We start from the raw sequence: 12,495 nt of genomic DNA, 5'->3' as shown, positions 1-12,495 counted from the left end.
ATTATCCAACAGGGAATCTGACCACGCGGCAGCAGCACTGCACATCCATGTTGATGCAATCGCTGGTCCAATATAATGCCCGTGTGTGTATATATAGCTTTTAGGGTAGCTTCCTGCTTTCTATCGGCAGGATCCTTTAGGGCGGCCGTATCCGGAGACGGTAGTGCCACCTGTTTTGATAAACGTGTAAGCGCTTTATCTACCCTAGGGGATGTTTCCCAACGTGACCTATCCTCTGGCGGGAAAGGGTACGCTGCCAATAACCGTTTAGAAATTATCAATTTCTTATCGGGGGAAGTCCAGGCTTCCGCACACACCTCATTTAATTCCTCAGATGCAGGAAAAACTACTGGGAGTTTTTTCTCACCGAACATAATACCCTTTTTTGTGGTACCTGGGGTAATATCAGAAATGTGTAATACATTTTTCATTGCCTCAATCATGTAACGGGTGGACCTATTGGAGGGTACATTAGTCTCATCGTCGTCGACACTGGAGTCGGTATCCGTGTCGACATCTGTGTCTGCCATCTGAGGTAGCGGGCGTTTTAAAGCCCCTGATGACATTTTAGACGCTGGAACAGTCACAAGCTGAGTAGCCGGCTGTCCTATGTCGTCAAACCTTTTATGTAAGGAGCTGACACTGTCACGTAATTCCTTCCATAAGTCCATCCACACAGGTGTCGACCCTTCAGGGGGTGACAACACACTTACAGGCACTTGCTCTGCCTCCACATCATTTTCCTCATCATACATGTCGACACAGCGGTACCAACACACAGCACACACACAGGGAATGCTCTGACAGAGGACAGGACCCCACAAAGCCCTTTGGGGAGACAGAGGGAGAGTATGCCAGCACACACCAGAGCGCTATATACCCCAGGGATATCACCTATAAAGTGTGTTTTCCCCTTATAGCTGCATATATATTATACTGCGCCTAAATTTGTGCCCCCCCTCTCTTTTTTACCCTTTCTGTAGTGCAGGACTGCAGGGGAGAGCCAGGGAGCGATCCTTCCAGCGGAGCTGTGTGGGAAAATTGCGCCAGTGTGCTGAGGGAGATGGCTCCGCCCCTTTTTCGGCGGGCTTTCTCCCGCAATTTTAAGATTTCTGTCAGGGGTTAATATACACCTATATAGTCTCTGGGGCTATATATGGTGTCAGTTTGCCAGCCAAGGTGTTATTTATTGCTGCTCAGGGCGCCCCCGCCAGCGCCCTTTACCCATCAGTGACCGCAGTGTGTGGTGTGCATGAGGAGCAATGGCGCACAGCTGCAGTGCTGTGCGCTACCTTGGAGAAGACAGAAGTCTTCAGCCGCCGATTTTCCGGACCTTCTTGCTTCTGGCTCTGTAAGGGGGACGGCGGCGCGGCTCCGGGAACGGACGACGAGGTCGGGTCCTGTGTGCGATCCCTCTGGAGCTAATGGTGTCCAGTAGCCTAAGAAGCCCAAGCTACCACCACTTAGGTAGGTTCGCTTCTTCTCCCCTTAGTCCCTCGGTGCAGTGAGCCTGTTGCCAGCAGGTCTCACTGTAAAATAAAAAACCTAAATTATACTTTCTTTCTAGGAGCTCAGGAGAGCCCCTAGTGTGCATCCAGCTCAGCCGGGCACAGAAATCTAACTGAGGCTTGGAGGAGGGTCATAGGGGGAGGAGCCAGTGCACACCAGATAGTCCTAATTCTTTCTTTAGATGTGCCCAGTCTCCTGCGGAGCCGTCTATTCCCCATGGTCCTTACAGAGTTCCCAGCATCCACTAGGACCTCAGAGAAAACCATGTTCAATCACCCAGGTTGGACCTTTTTTTTTTTTTTTTGGGGGGGGGTGTTGTTGAAAAAGTTGTATTTTTATATTATTAATTCTTTGTTTGTTCAGTGTCCATGAGAGAAGTGGCCTCCATTAGCTATGTGCCACCTAGTGCGGTAGAGGAGGGTCCATGTGCACGCCGATGGTGCGTTACACAAAAGGTGGTGTGGCTTCATGGGAGGGGTGTGGCTTAGCATTTAGAACTTCCTTTCTGTCCAATTCTGGGTTCTGGTAAATGCAGGCTGCCCCCTGGAGACTGCTGTGGCTGCAGATGTGCCAGCTCCTACACTGTGACAGGAGATCGTGCTGCATGTAATGTTACAGGGCAGCATCTGGCTCCGGTCACTGAATAGGAGCCAGCATTTTGGTGTTACCCCTCAGCTGGTGATATCCGGTTGCAGGCCACACCCCCGTAGTGCATGAGGGTTACTGATTGAGGTGAAATATCAGTCAATCTTCTAAATTCAAAAACTCTAGTTCAAGCCAGTCTTGTCCAGTGGTCCCAGCTTCGAGTACAGAACATATTCAATGTCACTTCAGCAATGGAGATGCTTAGATGTGAGATGGTAGTCACAGAATTATACTCTTCTGACCGAAACCAATAGAAAACTTTGAACTTTTAAAGCTCAATTCTGATCAGTGATTGAGAAATGGATCCACTGTACAAATTATTTAGGTAACATAAAAAAATTAAACAAAAAAATTATAGTATTAACATTTGGAAGATGATAAGGAATTCAAGTATGTTATAACCATTAATTATTGCTACAAAGAACCTACTGTTGTGTGGCCCCGTTCTGTGCATGCTTGTAAAGATCATGCTAAGACTCCTTTGTGTATGTAACATGTATTATGTATCTTATAACAGTTCAGCAAGTGCAGATCCTGCAAAGTGACAAACACACCATTTAGGCAATTCACTGTCTGTGTGCTGCCTATTGTACTTTATCCCTTTGTTATTCATTCCCAGTAACACAACTTAACTCGGGAGCCTCACTGGGCAGGGAAAACAAATGCAGGCAGGTTGGTTTCATCCACATTTCCCTTTGTAAAATTATTTACAGATTTGGTAACTAATAAAGCTGCATTAATTAGATGGGAGGCACTGTTCAGTCTAAGCTTAGCAGTCTAGAAATGATAGTGTTAAATGTAACTTGCTAGAAAAAAAATACAGCAGATGGTGAATGCAGCCCTCCAGGGTGGAGTTGTCATTAATTGACCTTTTAACTACCTCCTTTCTGAATTTCTCATGATGAACGGATGGGAGAGGCAACTGGACCAAAATTACGATCTCACTTTGAATTCAAATATACAACTATGGTTCTCAATGTTGCTGCATTTCGGGTGTTTTTTTTTTTTGTTTTTTTTTTTGCCTGGTATCATGTTAGCTTTGTGTCCTTACATTTAAAGAAACAGAGTGACGGGGAAAAAAGAAAACCGTCCACCCGTTGTGTATATTATTTTAAAGAATAGTGTGTATTCTACACTTGACCCGTCCATTTATTTACCATCAGTGTAGCCTACTGTACATACAGGTTCTATGCAACATGTCTCCTTTAGTCTGTAGGAGGGGATGCGGTTACATTGCCGGCAGTCGGGATCCCGGCGGTCAGGATACCAACGCCAAAATCCCGACCACTGACAATGTCTACAGCCGGAATCCCGGCTAACAGGTTCTATTCCAGAGAGGGAATAGAACCTGTGGCGAGTGCAATGAGTCAATAAGGGGCTTGCCCCCCTGCTGGCATTCTGGCGGCCGGGATCCTGGCATTGGTATGCTGACTGCTGGTATACCATACCCAACGCTGCAGGAGAGTGCAGATGCAGCGGGGAATTCACTAAAGATTTGATACCAAGAACCCCCTTCTCAATAATATGATATAGAAAAAAAAACAATGCAGCACATTTAAATGCAGTTAGTATAATATATTTATATATATTTAGATCTAACAGCTTTCTTTTAATAGCACATAATTAGTGTGTGTGTGTGTGTGTGTGTGTGTGTGTGTGTGTGTGTGTGTGTGTGTGTGTGTGTGTGTACTGCTGTCGCTATGCACAGCAACATTATTGTTTAATATTTTAAGGAGTCAATCCTATTGTTTGCGAAGGGTGCGAGTTGTTGCTGTGGCAGCATTTCAACGCCAGCAAAGGCACCCAAACTCGCACCTCTGATTCTGATTTCTGCCCAAATTTGCACAAAATTGCTCGGAGCCCTATGAGGCAGTGAGCACTTTTGCGCAAGTTAGGGCCACCGTAAAGTGCGGCTGCTGCTGTGATGATTCGCGGGTACGAGTTCATCACATATAACTGTATTGACCCCTAAATGTATTACATTCTTATGTATTATATTTTTATTTACTGACCAACTCTTTGTTAATAGATTCTATTTTGTTACATAAAAATATGAAACCTATGTTTAATTATAAGTTTGCACATATTAAAACAAGTCAGGATAAACCACCTACAGGGGTATGGGACTCAAGGTCGACAGTGTCTAGGTCAACACACATTAGGCTGACACCTATTGGTCGACAGTGACCAGGTCGACACAGGAAATGGTTCAACATGGCCATTAAGTCGACATGAACAGGGTCGACATGGAAAAAGGTCGACATGAGTTTAAAAAAAAAAATAGTGTTGTTTTCTCCGTAAAGTGACGGGGAATCCCAATTAGTGCACCGTGTCCCCTCGCTGAGCTCGCTTCGCTCGCCATGCTTCGGGCAAGATGCCTCACTGCGCTCAGCACAGGTTATCGTTCCCAATTGTAGTTCACGTGGATCATAAAGTATGAAAAAGTAAAAAAAAAGTGAAAAACTTGTGTCGATCTTTTTCCAAGTCGACCTTGTTCACATCGACCTAATGGTTGTGTCGACTTATTTCATGTGTCGACCTAATGTGTGTCGACATAGACAGTATCGACTTAGAGTCTGGATACCCATCTACAGTGGGGATATATTTTTTAACTCCTAATTAATTCACCTTTATAATTATAATGCCTAGATTATTGCACATATTATAACAGGGATTTCCTATTTTTAGACATAACACTTTTATAATAATAATAATAATAATAATAATAATAATAATAAAGTGTTGGTCAGTCCCAGCTACAGTATATGGAAGCATACTGTCCAATCACAGCTGTGCCAATAGAACTACTGTGCTCCAGAAACCCACTCTCAGTCTGCACCTGACAGTGAGCAGACACCACCATGGACTGGGAGAGGAAGTAAAAGTGTAGTCAGGCTGTGCAGTTCTGTCCTCAGACAGATATATTCCAAAATCCAATTCGTAACCGTGTTGCACAAGGAGAGGCTGCCAGTGACATGCTTGGAGGAGTGCCTAGCCAATAATGTGAGACTGGATGTGAGAGCTGGATCCTGCTCTTTAATACTGTGCACTGCTGTCAAACAGCTGCTGGCGAGGGGCTGGTAGAACTGAAATAATCCTGGGTGCAAATAGATGTGGAATTAGCCTAGGAAAGACCCAGACAACTGACTTTACAGCACATCTTTTTACTTAATTACAATACTTGACTATTCTCTTCAAAGCTCATCTGCAAAAAGAAAACAAAAACTAGATAAAGTTGGAACACCACTGAAAAAACATCACTGTCTTTTTTTCTGGATGAAATACATTTTATTAGCTGCAGAGAAAAAGGATATTATGCATTTAAGTTCTGCATGGGATCTGGGAAGAAAAATGAATTGCCTGGGAGTCAGAGCCTGAGATAACGGTAATGACCATTTCAATGTCTTTAAAGAGTTCTGCATGTTTCAGTTACAACATTGCATCACTGTACCGTGCAGGATTTTGTTGCCTGATTTTCTTCTATTGTTGTGTGTGTGTTTAGGTCACAGAACTCTCTGACCATCCGCCCAGACCCCTAAATCTGGCTATGGTGAAGAATGAATATACAAGTTAAATAAATCATCTTTGAGATTCTGAAGCACAATGATGGAGCTTCATATCTTCTCACTCCTCATGGTAAAGTGTCTGCTGCACCTGGTAAGTTTCTTTTGAATAATGATTTCCAAAAGCATTACAATGTTAAACCACTGTTAATGACATTTGGACAGCAAATACTGCAGTATGAACTCAAAAATGTTATGCGAATGTGGGTAAAAAAACTGGACTTGAAAAAAAAATCATAAAAAACTTTGTTAGAAAATTCTAGGGTCGTTTGTGAACATTCTTTTTGCATAATTACATTGCAACAAATATATTGTATCAAATATTTATAATAATACCAATCATTTCATAGCTATGAAATATCTGCATATTGTCATTTAAATAGAATCATTTCTGGTCCACATATTTTTAATGTGTGTAATTTAGGAGTTCATTCCGATCTTCATCTGTGAGTTTATAGATGCACCCATTAGGTACTGGTACAGTGAATTAGACACTAGTCTTATCCAGGAGCTTAACAGCCTTAATGAGTGTCAATAATTGTGGATGTAAACGTAATGCCCTTGTAAACTAATGCTGTGCTATATGGTGCATTGTATCATTTTATGGTAGCATTGCTAAAATAGAGATAACATTGCCTGCAGATGCTGTTTTTCCAAGGGAGGCTTTAGCAATACTCAGTGTGTCTGCTTGTATAGTACCTTATTCAAACAAATTCAAGATATAGGTTTATAGTCTGAAGTTGGCTTGAATTAATTCTATATATAATTCTACATATATTTTCTTCTGTATAGGATAATAGGTGTGTGCAGGAAGACAGTGTCAATGCAATTTACACACACACACACACACACACACACACACACACACACACACACACAATCATTTCTTTACAATTACAGTATATAGGTCTAGAACGGGAATACGTCGTTAATGAATTAACCAAGAGAACACATCAGATGGTCAAGGGTCTATAATTTAGGATCATTAATTATTTATGTATGACATTATTTGTTATATGGACTCTTTTATTTCTTATTGTAGTTTATAAATAAGTTAGCAATTTTCAAAAAGTCATCTGTTATTTTCTCAGCTTGATGTTTGTGCTAAAAATTCCATCTTGGTAACAATATAATAATATTCTGGTACATTGTGTAACTACAAGAATAGAAGATATTTTCAAAGATATTTAGCAAACAAGTTATTTATTAGTTGATACTTTTTCTATGGGAAATGGCCAAACATTGGCCCATAAAACTCAGCTCTCTACTCCCTTAGTCAGCAGATTCATTTCTGTACTCATGCAATAGGTTGGAGAAGGTGGCAGTACAAAATATATCACACTTACGTTACAATATACCATGGAAGAAAGCCATTATAACAAATCCAGAACCAAAACACCACAGATTGTTAAATGTCTTAAAAATTTTATGTTGGAAAGTGGAGCACATAGAATTCTCTACAGAGTTTGTTCTTGGTAATGTATTTAACTGGTGCATATTTTACCACACTTTCCAAAAATTACTTAAAACACAAGATGCAAGGTAAAGTTACAGTACAAAAACACAAAATACAGAAAGGGTAGTAACATGTAGTGCTGTGTTTTCCAACCTCGGCCCTCAAGGCATGCTAACAGTCCAGGTGCTATGGTTATCCATGCTTGAGCACAGACGGCTCACTCAAAATAACTGAGGTACTAATTTAGTCACCTGTGATCAAGTATGGCTATCCTTAAAACCTGTACTGTTAGTATGCCTCGGAGAATGAGGATGTGAAACACTGATGTAGAGAATTTAAGAGCCAGACACTTCCTAAACCCAGTGGAGGAATTTCCCTAACCAAAATGAGGGAACGAGGCATGGGAAGTTTGGTTCTAAGAAACATGTAAATCATATGTTATTTGTCAGGCTTTCCGCTGTCCTGATTCAGGGATTCCTGGTTCTTTTTTGTATACTACATGAGGGAACAAATATTGCCTGAAAGGGGAGTACAAGTAGCCTTGTGTCTTCCGTCCTGGAGCTGACCACAGGGACATTTCTAGAACAGGCTTCAAAAAACTTAGACAGTAGAGAGATTTCACTTAACCATCATAGCCCCAGATTAACTTCATAACTGGACATTGTAACAAAAACATTGTTGCTCAATCTAAAGAAATCAGTTAATGCACTAGATAGACAGATAGATAGATAGATAGATAGATAGATAGATAGATAGATAGATAGATAGATAGATAGATAGATAGAAATGAGAGAGATAGGGGTGGGGATGTGATATACAGTAATATATATATATATATATATATATATATAGTTTTTATTTAACTGTTACTAATAATGCGCACACATATTCTGCCTATATATATATAGTTTAGATTGTTGATCGTTCATCAGGTGGAATAGACTAGATATATTAGATATATGGATAGATAGATAGATAGATAGATAGATAGATAGATAGATATTGCCTATTCTTATTTTTGAGACCTTACAGAAGGCCAGACTCAAACAGGTCCAAAGTGGCCCTATTTAATATCAACATTAACCATTGTTTTAATATCATGCAATACATGACACTATCCATAAAAATATGTATGTAGGAGGGAAATCCATCCAGACGCATTGAGAAGTATATACAGTACATTGTTTGGTAATTTGCATGATCCCTGCATACTGTAAGTGCAATTAGAACTTTTTATCTTAAAAAATGCACATTGTAGAAGTTTTCCCAATCTCCTGCTGTTCTGCATCCTAATGTTGTCGCCACACTTAACATCTCTGTGTAAAATAAGTAAATATATAAATGAACTAAACCTTGAAGAGATTAAACACCCTCTTTAAGAGGCGATTTCTCATATGACTACATGAGTTGATTGATTAGTTTCTGAGGAAGCGTGTGTCAAATATTAATCCGCCTCTGGATTGTACTTGCAATGTAATGCTGTTTTTTTCTTCCTCTCAGCCACTTTAGCAAAGCGCTGAATTAGAGAGCTGCAGTCCAGCGATAAGAGGCACAGTTCTTTCAAAACTGCCAGATTTCTGGACAATAGCAGTCTGTTTACCTCTTCTCCCATTTATCTGTAGGGTTTTTTTTCTGTAAATAAATGACTGGCGCACATGGTCTTAGCTGCAAGGGAAGAAAAATAATGTAGCCGTTCACATATGTCGACTCCATGTGATCCCGGCTTTCCATGAAGATATGCTAAAACTGAGAATAAAAAATAGTTCATGATACAGTGATTTTACATCAGGAGTTTCTTACCAAATGCATTTTGGTTAGAATTCAAAAATATCTGTGTTTTTCTTAAATGTATTTACAGTATATGTTTGTGTGTTATGAAAAAGAGTTGTCTAATAAAAATATACATAGATTTTAGGATGTGTAAAACGACTCTTTCTTAAACATTCTGATCCATTAAAGGAGTTTCTCCAAGTGGCAGAAAGTATTTTGCTGCAATCAACCTTTGAAAAACTTTTTTTTTTCAAAAAAACTTTCCCTTAACAATATGCAACAGTAATTAGCATTGCACTTAAAGGGAAGTACACACGGGGAGATTTTATCCAGAGATGTGTGCTGAGCAATCTAGCACAGAACACTCAGCACACATCTCTCCCCCGCTCCGCACTCAGCAAGATGTGTGCTCAGCGAGGAGGAGGGACAGGGGGATCACTCATTTCACCCAGTGGTGAAATGAGCGATCTCACTAGATTTGGTCTGCATGCATGCCAAATCTAGAGCCGCCGATAGCGCCGCGCGGGGCCGTGCATCACTATCGCAATAGGGCATACACACGGAGAGGTTCGTGCTTAATTTCTAAGCAATCTAGTCAGATAGCTTAGAAATTAAGCACAGATCTCTCTGTGTGTTCCCCCCTTAAGACTGTAGCACAAATGTTGACATTTATTGATGCCGTTATCTGGAAATAATTGCATGAACATTCATGGTGAAATGAGTGTTACAGCATAACAGGTCATATCACAGAGGTACCGTGTTCTAGAAACACAAACATCTCATTTGGCTTTGGTTCTCCATTAGAACTTGGGCACGAATGGTCAGTTCTTTCTCCTGTGTGGTATGGTTGGAACTGGATTTAAAAAGTTTCTGTTCAAATTTTTTTAGTCAAAAAGTGCAATGTTTTGTGACCGAATGCAAAATGAGGCAGGTTTTCACATACTGTTTTGAAAATTTGGTTTACCCACTATTTTGCCAAAATACACAGAAGTTACATGTCAACTAAAATTATAAAGAGTTATCTAATAAATTACAAATAGTATTAAATGAATGCACAAAAAATCGCAACTAGTGATATTAACTTTAGCACAAAGCAAAAGGGCAAATTACAGAGCATCAGAATTATTCACAGTCATATTCATAACTAATACTGTAGCATCTGCTATGGCCTAAGAGCTGGGGTAAACTGCACAGTATAAGCTCCATGGTTTGTTTGTTTTTACCTTTGGGCACTACATGGGAGCCCCTTACAGAATTTTTCTATGAGGCTTATAAATGGCTATATACATCTGGCAACAGTAGTAGCACTAACAATAAATGAATCAGATGTAATTAACAAATTACAATTATGTAGATTGATATGTCCTATATGTTGCAATTTTTGCTATTGCACTTGTGTCAGTTTTTAGTTTCAAAGCCTCCTGTATCTATCTATCTATCCATCTATCTATCTATCTATCTATCTATCTATCTATCTATCTATTAGTTCTAGACACAACTGTCAGCCCAATACTGTACAGTATGACATGTTTGCATTAATAATGCTAATTTGTGCAATTTACTTTGCTCCCTAGTGCATGAGAATAAATTTAATTTATGCATAATTTATAATATAAATGTATATTGTTTTTGCTTAACTATAGAGGAAGTGAATCTTGCATTCACCTTTTGCAATGTACTTTAATTAATTCTACAAACTGTGAAACTGTAATTATTAGAGAGAAAAGCAACAAATGAAACTGCTAAAAAAACACAGTTTTAATTGTATTTAAATGAGGGATTCTAAAAGAAAACAGTAACAACAAATTATCCAAAGTTTGCATTATTTAGAGAATCATCAAACATGTAAATTGGTTTGCGATGTATATTTCTTCTTATGTGATTAATGAATAATTCTTGCCTAAGTATCAATTAAAAAAAAAAGAAGCTTCTCATTTCCTTGTTTCCCTTTTCCCTACCTATAGGCCTGATTCTGAGGTGGGAAAGAAAGAAGAAAGAAAGTAACTGTGCACCAGGACACACTGTGTTGCTTTACAATAGGTGCAAATACATTTTTGTTGCATGCAGAGTAAATACCGACTGCTTTTGCATGTACAGTAGCTCACATATGCTGGACAGCTTTGTGTTTACACTGCAATTTAGATTTCAGTTTGGACTCACCACTCCCAATTCTAAATCTCTCTGCACATTTTAAATCTGCCCCACCTGCAATATGGTTTTTAGCAAGGTGCACAGATACAGTTACTTGCTCTTTCTTGCTTTATTCTCAGCTCAGGGGTATATTTATTAAAGTGTGGATTTTTAGAACTGGGATGTTGCCCATAGCAGCCAATCAGATTCTACTTAACATTTATCCAACACATTCTTGAAGATAATAGCTAGAATCTGATTTGTTGCTATGGGCAACATCAACACTTCTAAAAACCTGCACTTTAGAAAATACAGTATACCCCTCGGAATCAAACCCTATGTGTTCTCAGGCTAAATCTGTAATGAAATGGGCAATGTAGCCAATAGCTTGTAGCCAATCATATCTTCAGAGTGGTCTGAGCAGCTATAGATGATCTGATCTTGTGGGAAGCAATCACCTGACCGGCCTAGCCATATTTATAATGGGCTCAGGGTGTGCAGTGCACACAAGCCTCAAAGTCTAGAGGGGCCACACACCCTGCACCCCGAGCATACCTAACATTACTGCCATGCCTGCCGGCATGTGGGTCTTTCAGTGGCCTGCACCATCTTTCAGTGATAACTTTGGAAAGATGGCACTGCCCATTATAAACAAAGACTCTGGCACTGTGCCAGAGCCTTTGCTATATTCTGCACAAATATCACTCGTAGGATGGTGCCAGACACAGTAGATAGTTTGAAATGGTGGTGGTGTAAACGGCGGGGGTAGAGGGTGCATTGCACATTGGGCCCACTGGGCATTAATACACCCTTGCTGACCAGTCATGTGATTATGCCAGGGGCAGATCATTATGTGACAAGGGCATTAGGGCAAACAGTGATTTGGGGCACCTATTGAACTGGTAAAAGAAAGCTATGCTGCAAAGCACAGCTCTATGTAAGAAATAACATTCATCCAGCCAAGCCCAGAATCTAAATTCTGCATAAATAAAGCATTAAAGCTACGAGCCCCATGCTGTTTGTTGCCTTGGATTTCTTGATGGGTGCCTTTGATGCAACCGATTTACATCAATGCCCTCTGATATGAATTAAATGTTGGCATTTGTGCCTATTATAAATGATTTGCCTGATACAACTTCCAGATCGAAGATGAACCAAAGAATTCCTATAGTTTTTTTTTATGGATTTCTTCTGCTCGTCTAAATCTTGACCTGAATTTCAGGTCCTGAAACAAGGTTTTTTCCTAGACACATAGGACCTGAATTGAACACAAGTTTGCAGAGCTTATTGTGCACGTCTCTTTGCACTGCACATGCTTCAGGACCAAGCGTTACAGACTTGTATGCCGTTTCTACTGCCTCTCCATTTGCCATTTAGCAGGTGTAACTTGGCTGTAATGGTGTGTTCTTAGAGTTTGAAGAG

The 12,495-nt window shown here is 40.1% G+C and overlaps 1 protein-coding gene across 1 annotated transcript in view; it reads left to right on the top strand.

The window, feature by feature from the left end:
• Window positions 1-4,995: 4,995 nt before the first annotated feature.
• The window catches only part of NXPH2 (neurexophilin 2), a 243,198-nt gene continuing 235,698 nt past the window's right edge, over window positions 4,996-12,495 (top strand). The window contains exons 1-2 of the mRNA XM_063933726.1: window positions 4,996-5,539; window positions 5,657-5,811. Of these exons, the coding sequence (XP_063789796.1) occupies window positions 5,758-5,811 (54 nt within the window). The 5' untranslated portion in view covers window positions 4,996-5,539; window positions 5,657-5,757. The remainder of the gene's footprint in view (window positions 5,540-5,656; window positions 5,812-12,495) is intronic.

The sequence above is a fragment of the Pseudophryne corroboree genome, chromosome 7 (assembly GCF_028390025.1).
Source record: "Pseudophryne corroboree isolate aPseCor3 chromosome 7, aPseCor3.hap2, whole genome shotgun sequence".
In the NCBI taxonomy this organism is placed as follows: Eukaryota; Metazoa; Chordata; class Amphibia; order Anura; family Myobatrachidae; genus Pseudophryne; species Pseudophryne corroboree.
The sequence above is the reverse complement of the archived record's forward strand: the minus strand, read 5'-3'. Positions and strand labels throughout refer to the sequence as shown.